The sequence below is a fragment of the Triticum dicoccoides genome, chromosome 2A (assembly GCF_002162155.2).
Source record: "Triticum dicoccoides isolate Atlit2015 ecotype Zavitan chromosome 2A, WEW_v2.0, whole genome shotgun sequence".
Taxonomy (NCBI): domain Eukaryota; kingdom Viridiplantae; phylum Streptophyta; class Magnoliopsida; order Poales; family Poaceae; genus Triticum; species Triticum dicoccoides.
In genome coordinates, this window is record NC_041382.1 from 518,416,415 (window position 1) to 518,435,793 (window position 19,379).

The 19,379-nt window shown below is 47.8% G+C and overlaps 1 protein-coding gene across 1 annotated transcript; it reads left to right on the plus strand.

Annotated features, from left to right (window-relative positions):
- The first annotated feature begins 13,857 nt into the window (after window positions 1–13,857).
- Window positions 13,858–15,582, plus strand: LOC119355132 (U-box domain-containing protein 27-like). The gene has a single exon (XM_037621915.1). The coding sequence runs from the start codon at window positions 14,043–14,045 to the stop codon at window positions 15,366–15,368; it is 1,326 nt and encodes a 441-aa protein (XP_037477812.1). The 5' UTR covers window positions 13,858–14,042; the 3' UTR covers window positions 15,369–15,582.
- Window positions 15,583–19,379: the final 3,797 nt, after the last annotated feature.

Genomic DNA, 19,379 nt, shown 5'->3' on the forward strand with positions numbered 1-19,379 from the left:
CTTAATGAATCTCGAGCGTAATGCTACACATATTCATAGTGTGAATACCAAAAGATGTAAGGTTGATAATGATAGTCCCACATACTTGTGGCACTGCCGCCTTGGTCACATACAAAGTTCAAAAAAGCGCTAGGCGCTAATTATGCGTTTGGGCACCTACTTGCGCTTTTCTAGCTTAGGCATGATTAGGCGAAATTAGGCGCAATTAGGCGTTAGTACTGTAACGTGAAGAAATAAGCTAGATGGGCTGGGCTAGCCCACTAAACCATAGGCCCATCTTCATATCCTCCTACTAAAAGCTCTCGTCTGCTGCAGTCGATAGGAAATTTAGGTTTCCTCCTCACGCCGCCTCCCCCCCTCGTCCTTTCTGTCTCGTTGCACGAGGCTGCCTCCCTCCCTCTTCCTTTGTCCCTTGTCGGAGAAGCTCGATCCCTCGCCGGAGAAGCTCAATCCCTCGCCGGAGAAGCTCGATTTGTCGTCGGGGCAGTTGAATCCCTCGTCGGCGAGGATGAATCCTCGCAGGGGAGGTCGAATCCTCGCCGGGGAGACTGATTTCTCACCTCAGAAAGCTGATTCCTCGCCGGAGAGGCTGATTTCTCGCCGGAGGACCTCGCCGGCCGCTTTTTTGAGCGCCTAGGGCCAAAGCGAGGCGCTATGCCAATGCCCAGTGCTTAAGCACGCCTAGGCGAGCGCCTAATAGCGCCTTCTTGAACAGTGGTCACATAGGTGTCAAACGCATGAAGAAGCTCCATGCAGATGGACTTTTAGAGTCTCTTGATTACGAATCATTTGACACGTGCGAACCATGCCTCATGGGTAAAATGACCAAGACTCCGTTCTCAGGAACAATGGAGCGAGCAACCAACTTATTGGAAATCATACATACTGATGTGTGCAGTCCAATGAGTGTTGAGGCTCGTGGTGGCTATCGTTATGTTCTCACCCTCACTGATGACTTGAGTAGATATGGGTATGTCTACTTAATGAAACACAAGTCTGAGACCTTTGAAAAGTTCAAGGAATTTCAGAGTGAGGTTGAGAATCAACGTGACAGGAAAATCAAGTTCTTGCGATCAGATCATGGGGGAGAATACTTGAGTCATGAATTTGGCACACACTTAAGAAAATGTGGAATAGTTTCACAACTCACGCCGCCTGGAACACCTCAGCGTAATGGTGTGTCCGAACGTCGTAATCGCACTCTATTAGATATGGTGCGATCTATGATGTCTCTTACCGATTTACCGCTATCATTTTGGGGCTATGCTTTAGAGACTGCCGCATTCACTTTAAATAGGGCTCCGTCGAAATCCGTTGAGACGACACCGTATGAATTATGGTTTGGGAAGAAACCTAAGATGTCATTTCTAAAAGTTTGGGGATGCGATGCTTATGTCAAGAAACTTCAACCTGAAAAGCTCGAACCCAAGTCGGAAAAATGCGTCTTCATAGGATACCCTAAAGAAACTGTTGGGTATACCTTCTACCTTAGATCCGAAGGCAAGATCTTTGTTGCCAAGAATGGGTCCTTTCTAGAGAAAGAGTTTCTCTCGAAAGAAATAAGTGGAAGGAAGGTAGAACTTGATGAAGTATTACCTCTTGAACCGGTAAGTGGCGCAGCTCAAGAAAATGTTCCCGAGGTACCTGCACCGACTAGAGAGGAAGTTGATGATGATGTTCATGAAACTTCAGATCAAGTTGCTACTGAACTTCGTAGGTCCACAAGGACACGTTCCGCACCAGAGTGGTACGGTAACCCTGTCTTGGAAATCATGTTGTTAGACAACGGTGAACCTTCGAACTATGAAAAAGCGATGGCGGGCCCAGATTCTGACAAATGGCTGGAAGCCATGAAATCCGAGATAGGATCCATGTATGAAAAGGAAGTATGGACTTTGACTGACTTGCCCGTTGATCGGCGAGCCTTAGAAAATAAATGGATCTTTAAGAAGAAGACAGGCGCGGATGGTAATGTGACCATCTATAAAGCTCGGCTTGTCGCTAAGGGTTATCGACAAGTTCAAGGGGTTGACTACGATGAGACTTTCTCACCCGTAGCAAAGCTGAAGTCCATCTGAATCATGTTAGCAATTGCTGCATTCTATGATTATGAGATATGGCAAATGGACGTCAAAACGGCATTCCTTAATGGTTTCCTTAAGGAAGAATTGTATATGATGCAGCCGGAAGGTTTTGTCGATCCTAAGAATGCTGACAAGGTGTGCAAGCTCCAACGCTCGATTTATGGGCTGGTGCAAGCATCTCGGAGTTGGAACATTCGCTTTGATGAGATGATCAAAGCGTTTGGGTTTATGCAGACTTATGGAGAAGCCTGCATTTACAAGAAAGTGAGTGGGAGCTCTGTAGCATTTCTCATATTGTATGTGGATGACATACTGTTGATGGGAAATGATATAGAATTCTTGGAAAGCATAAAGGCCTATTTAAACAAGTGTTTTTCAATGAAGGACCTTGGAGAAGCTGCTATATATTAGGCATCAAGATCTATAGAGATGGATCGAGACACCTCATTGGTCTTTCACAGAGTACGTACCTTGACAAGATATTGAAGAAGTTCAAAATGGATCAGTCAAAGAAGGGGTTCTTGCATATATTGCAAGGTACAAGATTGAGCATGGCTCAATGCCCGACCGCGGCAGAAGATAGAGAAAAGATGAGTGCCGTCCCCTATGCCTCGGCCATAGGGTCTATCATGTATGCTATGCTGTGTACCAAACCTGATGTAAACTTTGCCGTGAGTTTGGTAGGAAGGTACCAAAGTAATCCCGGCATGGAACACTGGACAGCGGTCAAGAATATCCTGAAGTACCTGAAAAGGACCAAGGAAATGTTTCTCGTTTATGGAGGTGACGAAGAGCTCGTCATAAAGGGTTACGTCGATGCTAGCTTCGACACAGATCTGGATGACTCTAAGTCACAAACCGGATACGTGTATATTTTAAATGGTGGGGCAGTAAGCTGGTGCAGTTGCAAGCAAAACATTGTGGCGGGATCTACATGTGAAGCGGAGTACATGGCAGCCTCGGAGGCAGCACACGAAGCAGTTTGGGTGAAGGAGTTCATTACCGACCTAGGAGTCATACCCAATGCGTCGGGGCCGATGACTCTCTTCTGTGACAAAACTGGAGCTATTGCCCTTGCCAAGGAGCCCAGGTTTCACAGGAAGACCAAGCATATCAAGCGTCGCTTCAACTCCATTTGTGAAAGTGTTCAAAATGGACACATAAAAATTTGTAAAGTACATACGGACCTGAATGTAGCAGATCCGTTGACTAAACCTCTCCCTAGAGCAAAACATGATCAACACCAGAATTCCATGGGTGTTCGATTCATCACAATGTAACTAGATGATTGACTCTAGTGCAAGTGGGAGACTGTTGGAAATATGCCCTAGAGGCAATAATAAAATGATTATTATATTTCCTTGTTCATGATAATTGTCTATTATTCATGCTATAATTGTATTATCCGGAAATCGTAATACATGTGTGAATACATAGACCACAATGTGTCCCTAGTGAGCCTCTAGTTGACTAGCTCGTTGATTAACAGATAGTCATGGTTTCCTGGCTATGGACATGGGGATGTCATTGATAACGGGATCACATCATTAGGAGAATGATGTGATGGACAAGACCCAATCCTAAGTTTAGCTCAAAGATCATGTAGTTCGTTTGTTGTAGCTTTTCTGAATGTCAAGTATCATTTCCTTAGACCATGAGATTGTGCAACTCCCGGATACCGTAGGAGTGCTTTGGGTGTGCCAAACGTCACAACGTAACTGGGTGACTATAAAGGTACATTATAGGTGTCTCCGAAAGTGTCTGTTGGGTTGGCACGAATCGAGACTGGGATTTGTCACTCCGTATGACGGAGAGGTATCTCTGGGCCCACTCGGTAATGCATCATCATAATGAGCTCAATGTGATCAAGTGGTTGATCACGGGATCATGCATTACGGTACGAGTAAATGACTTGCCGGTAACGAGACTGAACAAGGTATTGGGATATCGACGATCGAGTCTCGGGCAAGTAACGTACCGATTGACAAAGGGAATTGAATACGGGATTGATTAAGTCCTCGACATCGTGGTTCATCCGATGAGATCATCGAGGAGCATGTGGGAGCCAACATGGGTATCCAGATCCCACTGTTGGTTATTGACCGGAGAGTCGTCTCGGTCATGTTTGCTTGTCTCTCGAACCCGTAGGGTCTACACACTTAAGGTTCAATGATGCTAGGGTTGTAGAGATATTAGTATGCAGCAACCCAAAAGTTGTTTGGAGTCCCGGATAAGATCCCGGACGTCACGAGGAGTTCCGGAATGGTCCGGAGGTGAAGAATTATATATAGGAAGTGTAGTTTCGGCCATCGGGAAAGATTCGGGGTCAACGGTATTGTACCGGGACCACCGGATGGGTCCCGGGGGTCCACCGGGTGGGGCCACCCATCCCGGAGGGCCCCATGGGCTGAAGTGGGGAGGGGAACCAGCCCATAGTGGGCTGGTGCGCCCCCCCTTTGGGCCCCCTGCGCCTAGGGTTGGAAACCCTAGGGTGGGGGGCGCCTCCACTTGCCTTGGGGGGCAAGCCTCCCCCTTGGCCGCCGCCCCCCCAAGGAGATCCCATCTCCTAGGGCCGATGCCCCCCCAAGGGGCCTATATAAAGGGGGGGAGGGCAGCCGCACCTGAAGTCTTGGCGCCTCCCTGTCCCCTGCTACACCTTTCCCTCTCGCAGAAGCTCGGCGAAGCCCTGCTGCGATCACTGCTGCATCCACCACCACGCCGTCGTGCTGCTGGATCTTCATCAACCTCTCATTCCCCCTTGCTGGATCAAGAAGGAGGAGACGTCATCCGCTCCGTACGTGTGTTGAACGTGGAGGTGCCGTCCGTTCCGCACTTGGTCATCGGTGATTTGGATCACGGCGAGTACGACTCCATCATCCCCGTTCTCTTGAACGCTTCCGCTCGCGATCTACAGGGGGATGTAGATGCACTCTCCTCTCGTTGCTAGTAGACTCCATAGATTGATCTTGGTGAAGTAGGAATTTTTTTTGTTTTCTGCAACGTTCCCCAACAAAAAATACATGGCTTACACCCTTGTAAAGATGGTATGCCATACCTCAAAACTCATGTAGGGCTCAAATTCATAGGAGGCACACATCAATCATGGCAAAAATGACAAATGTCCAATTACTGATAATAAACTGAAACTAACAGAAACTAGCACTCTTGCAACAGCATTTAGGGCATCAATATGAGCTCAAATGAACATGATGCAATGACATGAAATGAATTACTCGTCGAGACGAACAATTTGACATGCTACACGCCCAAAACGGAGCCACGGTTGTAGAGATACGATGCGATGAAATATGCATAAAATTCTAGGGTTAGGAGGGAAAGTCAACCGAGTTTGAATCTGGATCTGGATCTGGATCTGGCCGGGGCACGGACTTCGAGGTCGCCGAAAAACACTGTAGCCGGCCGGAGCTTCGTGGGGCGTCGCCGGAGAGGAGAGGCCGGAGTCGGGGACGAGGCCGGCCGGTGTCGGAGGAGGAAGGCGGGGCGCGCGGCGGAGCGGTGGTCGCCGGCGAGCTAGCGGGCGGTGGGCGCGGTGTCATGCGGTCGGGCGACCGCGGGCGGTGGCGCTCGTGCGGTGGCGGCGGCGGGACAGGCTCGCGGGGGCCCGGTGCGGGCTTCGCAGGCCGGAGGAGAGAGAGGATCCGGCGGGGACACGTGTCACAACCGGGTTGGACGCGGGCGGCGGCGGCTTTGTTCGGCTGGACCGGACGTGTCCGGCGGCGGAGAGGAGCGGGGAGCTAGGTTAGGGGTGAAATGACCCGAAAATTTTGAGGGAGGTCTATATTTATAGGTAGGAGGAGCTAGGAGGCTCCAAATTGAGCACGGTTTGCGGCCACGCGATCGTGATCGAACGACCTAAATGATGGAAGGGGTTTAGGTGGGTTTTGGGCCACTTTGGAGGGGTGTTGGGCTGCAACACACACGAGGCCTTTTCGGTCCCTCGGTTAACCGTTGGAGTATCAAACGAAGTCCAAATGGCACGAAACTTGACAGGCGGTCTACCGGTAGTAAACCAAGGCCGCATGACAAGTCTCGGTCCAATCCAAGAACGTTTAACACCCGCACACGAAAAGAGGTAGAAAGGGACACCGAAAGACATAGGAGCATTGGAATGCAAAACGGACAACAGGGAAAATGCTCAGATGCATGAGACGAACATGTATGCAAATGCGATGCACATGATGACATGATATGAGATGCATGACAAAGACAAAATCACATGAAGACAAAAACCCGACAATGAGGAAATATCATAACTTAGTGCCGGAAATGGCAAGAGCTGGAATACAAATATGGCATATTACATACGGGGTGTTACATTTTATGATTATGAAATTTGGCAAATGGATGTCAAAACTGCATTCCTTAATGGATATCTTAAAGAAGAGTTGTATATGATGCAACGAGAAGGTTTTGTCGATCCAAAAGGTGCTAACAAGTGTGCAAGCTCCAGCGATCCATTTATGGACTAGTGCAAGCCTCTCGGAGTTGGAATATACGCTTTGATAGTGTGATCAAAGCATATGGTTTTATCCAGACATTTGGAGAAGTATGTATTTACAAGAAAGTGAGTGGGAGCTATGTAGAATTTCTGATATTATATGTAGATGACATATTGTTGATGGGAAATGATACCGAATTTTTTAATAGCATAAAAGGATACTTGAAAAAAAATCAATGAAAGACCTCGGTAAAGCTGCTTATATATTGGGCATCAAGATCTATAGAGATAGATCAAGACGCCTAATTGGACTTTAACAAAGCACATACCATGATAAAGTTTTGAAGAAGTTCAAAATGGATCAGGCAAAGAAAGGGTTCTTGCCTGTGTTACAAGGTGTGAAGTTGAGTCAGACTCAATGCCCGACCACTTCAGAAGATAGAGAGAAAATGAAAGTCATTCCCTATGCTTCAGCCATAGGTTCTATCATGTATGCAATGTTGTGTACCAGACCTGATGTGTGCCTTGCTATTAGTTTAGCAGGGAGGTATCAAAGTAATCCAGGAGTGGATCACTGGACAACGGTCAAGAACATCCTGAAATACCTGAAAAGGACTAAGGATATGTTTCTCGTATATGGAGGTGACAAAGAGCTCGTCCTAAACGGTTACGTCGATGCAAGCTTTGACACTGATCCGGATGACTCTAAGTCACAAACTGGATACGTGTTTTTATTAAATGGTGGAGCTATCAGTTGGTGCAGTTCCAGGCAGAGCGTCGTGGCGGGATCTACATGTGAAGCGGAGTACATAGCTGCTTCGGAAGCAGCAAATGAAGGAGTCTGGATGAAGGAGTTCATATCCGATCTAGGTGTCATACCTAGTGCATCAGGTCTAATGAAAATCTTTTGTGACAACACTAGTGCAATTGCCTTGGAAAATGAATCCAAATTTCATAAGATAACCAAGCACATCAAGAGACGCTTCAATTCCATCCGCGATGAAGTCAAGGAGGGAGACATAGAGATTTGCAATATACATACGGATCTGAATGTTGTATGAGATCATCACATAGGAACATGTATAACTTATGAAGGAGTTATACATGTATGTATCTTGCAAATCTCATACAACATTCAGAGGGATGGATAAGACAATTCCCGAGCTCTTCACGATGCTAAAAACTGCGAAGGTAGAAATCAAGAAGGAGCATCAAGTGTTGATGGTTAACAAGACCACTAGTTTCAAGAAAAAAGGCAAAAGGAAGAAGGGGAACTTCAAGAAGAACGGCAAGCAAGTTGTTGCTCAAGTGAAGAAGCCCAAGTCTGGACCTAAGACTGAGACTGAGTGCTTCTACTGCAAAGGGACTGGTCACTGGAAGCGGAACTGCCCCAAGTATTTGGCGGATAAGAAGGATGGCAAAGTGAAAGGTATATTTGATATACATGTTATTGATGTGTACCTTACTAATGCTCGTAGTAGCGCCTGGGTATTTGATACTGGTTCTGTTGTTAATATTTCCAACTCGAAACAGGGGCTACGGATTAAGCGAAGATTGACTAAGGACGAGGTGACGATGTGCGTAGGAAATGGTTCCAAAGTCGATGTGATCACCGTCGACACGCTACCTCTACATCTACCTTCGGGATTAGTATTAGACCTGAATAATTGTTATTTGGTGCCAACGTTAAGTATGAACATTATATCTAGATCTTGTTTGATGCGAGACGGTTATTCATTTAAATCAAAGAATAATGGTTGTTCTATTTATATGAGTAATACCTTTTATGGTCATGCACCCTTGATGAGTGGTCTACTTTTATAGAATCTCGATAGTAGTGACACACATATTCATAGTATTGAAGCCAAAAGATATAAGTTTAATAATGATAGTGCAACTTATTTATGGCACTGCCGTTTAGGTCATATTGGTGTAAAGCGCATGAAGAAACTCCATGCTGATGGGCTTTTGGAATCACTTGATTATGAATCACTTGATGCTTGGGAACCATGCCTCATGGGCAAGATGACTAAGACTCCGTTCTCCGGAACAATGGAACGAGCAACAGACTTATTGGAAATAATACATACTGATGTATGCGGTCCAATGAGTGTTGATGCTCATGGCGGGTATCGTTATTTTCTGACCTTCACAGATGATTTCAGCAGATATGGGTATGTCTACTTGATGAAACATAAGTCTGAAACATTTGAAAAGTTCAAAGAATTTCAGAGTGAAGTGGAAAATCTTCGTAACAAGAAAATTAAGTTTCTACGATCTCATCATGGAGGTGAATATTTGAGTTATGAGTTTGGTCTTCATTTGAAACAATGCAGAATAGTTTCGCAACTCATGCCACGTGGAACATCACCGCGTAATGGTGTGTTCGAACGTCGTAACTGCACTTTATTAGATATGGTGCGCTCTATGATGTCTCTTATTGATTTACCGCTATCGTTTTGGGGTTATACTTTAGAGACGGATGCATTCATGTTAAATAGGGCACCATCAAAATCCGTTGAGACGACACCATATGAACTGTGGTTTGGCAAGAAACTCAAATTGTCGTTTCTTAAAGTTTGGGGCTGCGATGCTTATGTGAAAAAGCTTCAACCTAGTAAGCTCGAACCCAAATCGGAGAAACGTGTCTTCATAGGATACCTAAAGGAGACTGTTGATTACACCTTCTATCACAGATCCGAAGGCAAGATATTCGTTGCTAAGAATGGATTCTTTCTAGAGAAGAAGTTTCTCTCGAAAGAAGTGAGTGGGAAGAAAGTAGAACTTGATGAGGTAACTGTACCTTCTCCCTTATTGGAAAGTAGTTCATCACAGAAATCAGTTCAAGTGATTCCTACACCAATTAGTGAGGAAGCTAATTATGATGATCATGAAACTTCTGATAAAGTTACTACCGAACCTTGTAGGTCAACCAGAGTAAGATCCGCACCAGAGTGGTACGGTAGTCCTATTCTGTAGGTCATGTTACTTGACCATGACGAACCTACGAACTATGAGGAAGCGGTGATGAGCCCAGATTCTGCAAAATGGCTTGAGGCCATGAAATCTGAGATGGGATCCATGTATGAGAACAAAGTGTTAACTTTGGTTGACTTGCCTGATGATCCGCAAGCCATAGTGAATAAATGGATCTTCAAGGAGAAAACTGACGCTGACGGTAATATTACTGTCTACAAAGCTCGACTTGTTGCGAAAGGTTTTCGACAAGTTCAAGGAGTTGACTATGATGAGACCTTCTCACCCGTAGCGATGCTTAAGTCTGTCTGAATCATGTTAGCAATTATCGCATTTTATGATTATGAAATTTGGCAAATGGATGTCAAAATTGCACTCCTTAATGGATATCTTAAAGAAGAGTTATATATGATGCAACCAGAAGATTTTGTCGATCCAAAAGGTGCTAACAAAGTGTGCAAGCTCTAGCGATCCATTTATGGATTGGTGCAAGCATCTCGGAGCTGGAATATACGCTTTGATAGTGTGATCAAAGCATATGGTTTTATACAGACTTTTGGAGAAGCCTGTATTTATAAGAAAGTGAGTGGGAGTTCCGTAGCATTTCTGATATTATATGTGGGTGACATAGTGTTGATCAGAAATGATACTGAATTTCTGAATAGCATAAAAGGATACTTGAATAAGAATTTTTCAATGAAAGACCTCGATGAAGCTGCTTACATATTGGCATCAAGATCTATAGAGATAGACCAAGACGCTTAATTGGACTTTCACAAAGCACATACCTTGATAAAGTTTTGAAAAAGTTCAAAATGGATCAAGCAAAGAAAGGGTTCTTGCCTGTGTTACAAGGTGTGAAGTTGAGTCAGACTCAATGCCCGACCGCTGCAGAAGATAGAGAGAAAATGAAAGTCATTCCCTATGCCTCAGCCATAGGTTCTATCATGTATGCAATGCTATGTACCAGACCTGATGTGTGCCTTACTATTAGTTTGGGAGGGAGGTACCAAAGTAATCTAGGAGTGGATCACTGGACAGCGGTCAAGAACATCCTGAAATACCTGAAAATGACTAAGGCTATGTTTCTCGTTTATGGAGGTGACAAAGAGCTCGTCGTAAATGATTACGTTGATGCAAGCTTTGACACTAATCCGGATGACTCTAAGTCACAAACCGGGTATATATTTTTATCGAATGATGGAGCTGTCAGTTGGTGCAGTTCTAAACAGAGCGTCATGGCGGGATCTACGTTTGAAGCGGAATACATAGCTGCTTCGGAAGCAACAAATGAACGAGTCTGGATGAAGGAGTTCATATCCAATCTAGGCGTAATACCTAGTGCATCGGGTCCAGTGAAAATCTTTTGTGCCAATAATGATGCAATTGCCTTGGCAAAGGAATCTAGATTTCACAAGAGAACCAAACACATCAAGAGACTCTTCAATTTCATCCGCGATCAAGTCAAGGAGGGAGACATAGAGATTTGCAAGATACATACATATCACATCACAACAATTTATATGATCATCTCATACAACAATTTATAGTACTTTATAACTAAAATTTAAATTGTACAACCTCTGTAACTTAATGTAAGACGCGTCTTGCGTGAAGTTACAGAGGTAGTAGTACAAACGAATTTAGAATCAAATTGAATAAATCAAATCAACCACTGTCGAACAATGGAGGCGCATATTATTTTCTAACATCTAAACGAGGTTTGTGTCCATTTATTTGTTTTTGTGTTTCTAACATCGACAAGCTTTCCAAAAAAAAACATCTAGCCAAGGTTTGCTGCAAAAAAACATCTACTAGACGAGGTTTCCGCAAAACACACACACACACACACATCTAGACGAGGTTTTTTTCTAAGCATAAATATTCACCCGTACGAGCTTAGCTTTCCAATAATGCTACGGCCTCTTTTAGTTCATAGGATAGGATTATCGTAGGAATAGGAATTTTGTAGGAAATGAGATGGTATGTATCTCAAATCCTATGAGTAGGAATAGGAAATGAGATGTCATTTAGTTGAAACTAAAGGAATTTTTTCATTGAGTCTAGGCTCATTTTTATTTTTCTATGAAATGTGGAGAATAGGAACCAATCCTATGTAGAAATAGGAATCTATTCCTATGAACCAAATGGCTCTAAAGGAAAAAAAATCCTATAAAAATTCTATCTTCTAGAATTCCTATGAAATTCCTTCAAACCAAAGGAGTCCTAAATATACAAAGAGTTACACGCAATTACACGCTGACTAGAATTTTTTTCATCTAATAACCAATCACAAACTTGCCTTCCCCCCTGATTTTCAGTGAGGGTGGGCCGCCTCCCCACCTATTGACCAGTTAAATTAATCCTCTTTGTAAAAGTTTATAACTCGTTTGTACGTGTAGTATTACTCCCGAGTCTTGCCGGTGGTGCAATATCACCGAATTTATTTACAAATCTCCCGCGGCAATCCGTAAGAATACAACAAGACGTCGGCACTTGTCACGCGTCGGTCGACACGCCGGCAGCGATAGGGCCGATGGGTGGACGCGAAAGGAGGCAAAGAAGCCGCGCGGTCGACACCACCGCCAGTGTGGATTTTCGGTTCGTCCCGATGGCGGAGATGGCGACGTCTTTGACCATTGACTAGGCGGGGAACAAAATCCGGCAGCTTAGTCCAGAATGATTCCGAGACAGAGGCGCTTCCATTTTCCCATCGGAAACCAGAGTGCGAGAGGCAGAAAAGAAAGAAAGAAAAAAAGAAAGAAAGGAGAAAGCAGCCGGGGAAAGCGACCCACCACCCCGCGCTGCACGTCACCTCTCATTTCTTCCTTTGACTCGTCCCACTCCGCCTTTGAATGCCTCCTTTTTCCTGTGTTCCACACACTCCCTAATGCAATCCCAATATGCAGATAAGCACTACACAAAAGCTGAAATCACATGCCAGCTTTGTAGGGTGCACCCTGCATGAGTTTTTTTTCTCCAAGCAACTGCCCGGAGCCCTGCCTTGTAAAATGAACCCACTCGAAAACTGATACGACCGCTTATCCACGCTACTAAACGTAGACATCGTGCCACGTCCTCTCAACTGTGCTGGAAGCGCCCCCAAAACCAGCGGGAACACCCTATCCGTCGCTGATAAAGCAGATCCGCCATGTCTCATATGCCTTCCAGTTGGCTTAAGAGCTTCACGATGGACACATCATAAAACGTCTCGAGGAGAAGATAGAAACCGCTTCACCGACATTTGGACATATGCGTTATTAGGTGAGGAGGAAATAATCATAACAATATAACATGATAGGATTGCAATTTTTGCGAGCAACTATTTAGAGAAAAATGGTGGGGAGCTGTGTGAGAAACCGAGAATGCAGTTCAGTAATCTTTTTTTTTAGGGAATGTAGTTCAATAATCTTATCATGTTAAATGATTATATTCATTTTTATGTTAATATGGAACCTTAGAAACATGGCTGGTATGAACTTTGGATGGCACACAATGCGGCGCGGGAATCAAACATGATTGAGGATCCTAGAATTATCTGCGATCGAGTTCTAGTTCTCGATGAGGAGTGGCATGCTACCAACGAGGTGCCTGTTTGTCACAGGTAGACGACAAGATGCGAAAGCTAGAAGAAGCCGGAGGAGGGAGGGGAGGAGAGGGTCAAAGCAAACGCATACGTTGCTCTATCAAAGGTGAACGGCGCAGGGAAGGAGGAGTTGTTCTCAAGGACAACCATGGCGAGTTCTTGGCAGGATGCATCTATTTTTTTCCTTCTACTCGCGATGCAGAGGTGGCGGAGCTGATAGTATGCCGGAGGGCCCTTCGCTGGCGAAGGAACTAAATGTTCAGAGGATCATTCTCGAAACAGATTCACAAGTGGTGGCGAGGAAGCTCATGAATGAAGTGGGCCATGTATCTCCCGAGTGTGCTAGCTCGGAGATTGTCTCTGAAGGGGCTTTAAAAAATGAGACCAACCCAAGAGTTAACCCTCGTTGGCATTTTTTTAATAGGATTTAACGACGATTATTTGAACCCCGATGTTAGGAAAACTGATTCTCAAAAGAAAAGATTTTATGAAAAACAATACACCCTCTGATTTGAGAAAGTAAGTAATCCTTCTCAAAAAGAAAGAAAGTAATTAATCCTGTAAAAATACCATACAATTTTCTGATATAAGGCAATGATCTCTAATTATTGCAGGCTTTTACAATACGTGGGGACACGCGGATTCCTCACGATCCGTGGTCCTATACGGATAGGAACCAAGCAGGGCGCGCACTACGTATTCCAGCGGTTGCTTGAATATTTTCCATAAAAGGTTTGCAGACGTGAAGCTCCCTTGGAAAAACCCGAGTCGGGCAGGGAGCGTTCTGCACGAGCGCGGAAGACCAGGGGGCTCGGCGCAAACACCAGTCCACCACCACCTCGGCTCGTTCATATACCACAACCCCACCTCCCCGCAGCCTCTCTCCCAACTGCTGCCGCTTCTACCTCCCCGCAAGAACGGAGCAGCGCAGCTCGCCATGGTGAGGAAGGAGAAGACCACCACCGGCATGAGGCTCCCGCCCCAGCACCAGGGGCTGGAGGTCAAGATCCCCAGCTTCTTCCGCTGCCCGATCTCGCTCGACGTCATGCGCTCGCCGGTCAGCCTCTGCACCGGCGTCACCTACGACCGCGCCTCCATCCAGCGGTGGCTCGACTCCGGCAACACCACCTGCCCGGCCACCATGCTCCCGCTCCCGTCCACGGACCTCACGCCCAACCTCACCCTCCGCAGCCTCATCTCCCACTGGTCCGCCTCCGCCGCCTCCTGCTCCCCCGTCGCCGGATCGGCGGCGTTCTTTGCCGGCCCCTCCCCCGCGGCGCTCGTCCGCCAGGTCGCCTCCTCCGGCGCCGACCCCTCCGCCGCACTCCGCGAGCTCGCGGCCTATCTCTCCGACGACGACGTCGACGAGTTCGAGAAGAACGCGCTCGTGGGCGCCGGCTCCGCCGCGGAGACCGTCGCGTCCGTGCTTAGACGGAAGGGTGAGCAAATAAGCGTCGCGGGTGCGGAGGCGGCCGTGCGGGTTCTCGCCGCGATCGTGGCGCTGGATGGCATCGAGGACGCGAACAAGAGGCGGGTAGCCGCCGGCCTCGCCGTGGACGCGGCGGCATCGGCGGCGTCGCTGGCCCGCGTCCTGCGGGGCGGGAGCTGCTTGGAGGCCAGAATTGACGCGGCGAGGCTCGTGGAGTTCTTGCTCGCCAATGCCGGCGCCGAGGCGAAGGTGGCTGTGGCCGAATCGTCCGAGCTGGTTGCCGAGCTGGTACGGCTCGTCGGGCCCGTCGACGAGAAGGGCGGCCTTGACAAGAAGGCCATGGACACCGGTCTCAGCTGCCTTGCGGCCATCGCAGGGTCGCGGCGCGCGGCGCGCGCGGACATGGTGCGCCTCGGCGCTGTCCCGGCCGCGGCGCGCGCGCTCCAGGCCACGACGGAGCCTAGTTCGTCAGCGAAAGCCCTCCGGATCCTCGAGTCCGCTGTGGGCTGCGCCGAGGGCCGGGCGGCGCTGTGCAAGGACGCGGAGCAGACGGTTCCCGCCGTGCTCGACAAGATGATGAAGTCCGGGCGCGACGGCGCGGAGGCCGCGGTGGCCGTGCTCTGGGCGGTGTGCCACAAGTACAAGGACCGCAGGGCCGCGGAGGCCGCAGCGGCGTCGGAGGGCGGGCTGACGAGGCTGATCCTGCTGCTGCAGAGCGGGTGCTCGGCGGCGGCGAGGCAGATGGCGCTGGAGCTGCTCAAGATTTACAAGGTGAACGCCAAGAGCTGCCTCGCCGGATACGATTCCAAGACCGCCCACATCATGCCGTTCTGACCAAGCTAAACGAACGGCTTGCAAGCTCGGAACAGGGGATAATTCCTTTTTTTCTTTTCTTTCATGTTTATTATTTTGTTTTTTTAATGTAAGTTTTGATAGAGAAACACAAGAATTGATTGGTGGAGAGAAGAAGAAAAATAATATGTACAGTACATTGGTAGAGAGTTTTGACAGAAGCAAATGGAGATTGTTGACAGAAAATTATATGGTCGATCGTGTGCGCAAATCATTGGAATTGGTCTTGACTCACAAGAGATGTGAAGCAAAGGAGTTGTGTGCTGATGATCTTCCAACTTCATGCAACCGGCATGCATATCCATGGCCATACCCCTATGCATCTCTGTCAAATCTTCTCAGAATTTGCACACACATGGGGATATCAAACGATTCCAAATCGCAAAACCTATTCTAATCGGGGTACCAATTTCCCAAAGATGGACTTGGTTATAGTTTATCCATAGTATACTACACTTCCTAGTAGTACGTACTAGTAGAACTTGCATGAACACATGTGCATTTGCTCATGGCTTATTATCACCCAGGGAACACGCTCCATCATGCTAATGATTCAAGATTGTCGTTGCCCGGAATACACTAGTGATGGCACACACCGGTAGGCCGTAGTTTGAAAGCAACATAAGTGCCCATTATAGAGGATAAGCCTAATGAGACATGTCCACGTTGGCGCTAGAGTAAAGCAGTAAGGAAGCCTCTGTTGGATTTGACCCATCCAGGATCATGTCTCGTACTACTATGCTTGATTGAACAAACAAACCGAGCACTGATGCAAAGAAATAGCACTCGATCCAGTCGTGCCGTGTAAACAAGAGCTGGTTTCACAAGGATTTTCCGCTGCAAAGAGGGATCGGGGCGACACATGGTGTGGCCAGCTCAGGAGTAAAGAAAGAATTGTGAGATGGATCTCCACGAGGTGCCTGCCGTGCGTGGCGAGCACCCAAACCCAACTAAAGCGGCACTAGCTGCCCAGTTGGCAATCACATGCAGAAAAATCGCACGACGAGACGAGGGAGGAAATCATCGGCTTTTGCCTTCTCCTTTCGCTGGCTGGCTTTAAGCCTAAGGCCTTGTATAATAGGAGATGTTTAGGGAGGTGTTTAGAAAAATAAATTAATTTTTTCTTAAGCACCAGTGTTTATTTGTACAGGATAGACACTTAATTAAGTGTCTTTTCTGTAGAAATAGGCACCGGTGTTTCAGAAAAATTCGGTTTATTTTTTTAAGCATCTCTCTAAGCATCTTTCATTGTACATGGCCTAATTCGGCGAGACGTGCGATTAGGCCAACTTTCCCGACGTGTCCTCAGGAGTCAACGCCGTGTTCATTGTTTACTTGTCCACTCGGGGCTCCAGCTCGGAGTACGTAGGAGACACGGACAGTTGCAGTGGTTGACTCGCGAGGACGGAAGATCCTTTTGGGGTTCTTAAATTAATTCATCGATGATCCATCGGGGACGGAAGAGATCCAGAAAGCAAAGGAAGGTGCGGCGGGAAGGTTGGCGGTGGGTGTTTTAATGCATCCATTTTCCATTTTGACTGCCCGGCGAGCGAGGCCATACGTCGTACTATACCCGTATGCCTACGCAAGTTGGACGGCTGCGTGCGTACATGCTCTCGGCTGCCAGGAAGAGAAAAAACGCGTACCGGCATGCTACCATGTGGTTATATCCCTATCTCTAGCTCCACGAAGCGCCTGTCGCCATTGTTGTACTATCTGCCTTTGACTTCTCAGTTTTCTCGGTGCTCCACTGAAAGATTCATTTCCCCGCACATTCTTCTACGTGCAGCTGTCGTACACACTTTACTAGTATGTCGTATTTTCCGGATTATCTGATCCAGTTTTGTGATCCGAAGCGATCGGTGTACTTAACTCGCACGTCGGAGAATCCACTGACCATGACGCCGGTGGCCAAGGGAAGTGGACAGGTTCGAACCTACAGAACGCAGCGCGTCTCCGCCGAGGACGGTAGGTGTGGACCTGTGATCGTGGGGAGTGCGATTCAGACGTGCTGGTCACGCGCACGGACTTTGCTATACGCGCATATCCGATCGCTGCCTCCATATTCCAGGTTGCAACACGCCTTGGCTGAACTGGAGGCTAAATTTCGTGTTTTGACTTTTTTTTAAACCTATTCAAGATTTGATCCTAGTTTGATTTTTTTCAAGATCTAATCCTTTTGCTACCGTCAGAGTCCATGACGATAGGGTCTAACAGCCTACCGCCAGGGACTTTGGCGGTAGAAAACATCGCTGCCGCCAACCGGGCTGGTGGTAGCCTGCACAACCCTACCGCCAAGGTGCTTGGCGGTAGGCACGAGCACGCATTGTGGTCAATACTTAGAAGGTTTTTGACGGTAGGGCATGCAACCCTACCGCCAGGGACCTTGGCGGTAGGCTGTTATACCCTACCGCCATGATCCCTGGCGGTAGCAAAAGAGTCAGATCTCGAAAAAAATTCAAAGTAGGGTCAAATCTCGAATAGGTTTCAGAAAAGGGTCAAAGCACGAAAATTAGCCGAACTGGACATTGGAGCCGACCTCGCGATGTGCCGCTGTCTCAGTGTCTGGCGCCGCTCAGTGCCATGCCGTCTAGACAGTTATGAAATTCCTTTTTTGCCACCGCTGTGTTAGCCAGAAAATAGCATCTCTGCGGAGATAAATCCGAAATAATCAGCCAGGTATTAACTGGACTGGTATTACTTTCTGTCGGTCCAGTGTGAACCAGGATATCACGGGTCATGTGCCTACGATCCAAAAAGGGCCTCTTGGCCCAACTCAAGAAGGCAGTCCGCCAGCGGGCGCCGCGAAGCCAGCAGCCTCCCGAGGGCCCTGCTCCGCGAGGGACTTCGCCGATCAAGGATTTCATCAAGACTACCATCATTGTGAGCAGCCTCGTGAGGCGCCTCCCCGCGAGACCTCCCGAGGAGCCCATGCGGCGCGAGTCATGTGCCCATCACGTGGATGACGTCGTCCAGGCAGGCGTCAACCTGCATGGCCAGGACAGTTTTCCCTTTGGTGCTAAGGGAGCAGCTGCGCCTACCTGCCCCAAAAGCAAGTCCCGAAGATTTTCTCTTTGGTGAAAGAAGGCCAAGACGGTGGCGCGGCAGGACGGAGGTCATCGTGGAGCCCCTGGCGCGTCAAGGATAACACCTTTGGCAGGTAAAGACCATCATTTGCCAGCATAAGCACCAGTGCTCGTCGCCTTTCGAATTGCCGCCTTGTGGTAGCCCTTTCCCTGCTCATATTTTCGGGGAAGAGGCCCGAGGCACCTATAAAAGGGGCAGAGCGACCAGCATAGCGAGAGATCGTCTCCTGATCAAACCCTAACGCCATTACTAACTATTGGGGAACGCAGTATTTCAAAAAAATTCCTACGATCACGCAAGATCTATCAAGGAGATGCATAGCAACGAGAGGGAAGAGTGTGTCTACGTACTCTCGTAGACCGAAAGCAGAAGCGTTTAGTAACGCGGTTGATGTAGTCGAACGTCTTCACGATCCAACCAATCAAGTACCGAACGCACGACACCTCCGCGATCTGCATACGTTCAGCTCAGTGACGTCCCTCGTACTCTTGATCCAGCTGAGGCCGAGGGAGAGTTCCATCAGCACGACAGTGTGTTTACGGTGATTATGAAGTTACCTACGCAGGGCTTCGTCTAAGCACTACGACAATATGACTGAGGTGGAAAACTGTGGAGGGGGGCACTGCACACGGCTAAAGATCAATTTGTGTGTCTATGGGGTGCCCCCTCCCCCGTATATAAAGGAGGGGAGGAGGAGGAGGGCCGGCCTCAAGGGGCGCGCCCAAGGGGGGGATTCCTACTCCTAGTAGGAGTAGGTTTCCCTCCTTTCCTAGTCCAAGTAGGAGAAGAAGGAAGGAGAGGAAGAAGAGAAGGAAAGGGGGGTCGGCCCCCTAACCCTGGTCCAATTTGGCTTGGGCTAGGGGGGCGCGCGCCACCTCTTGGTCTGCCTCCTCTCTTCCACTACTA

Bases quoted from the DNA above. Each gene is read 5' to 3' on its own strand.
- LOC119355132 (XM_037621915.1), top strand. From the start codon at position 14,043: ATGGTGAGGAAGGAGAAGACCACCACCGGCATGAGGCTCCCGCCCCAG.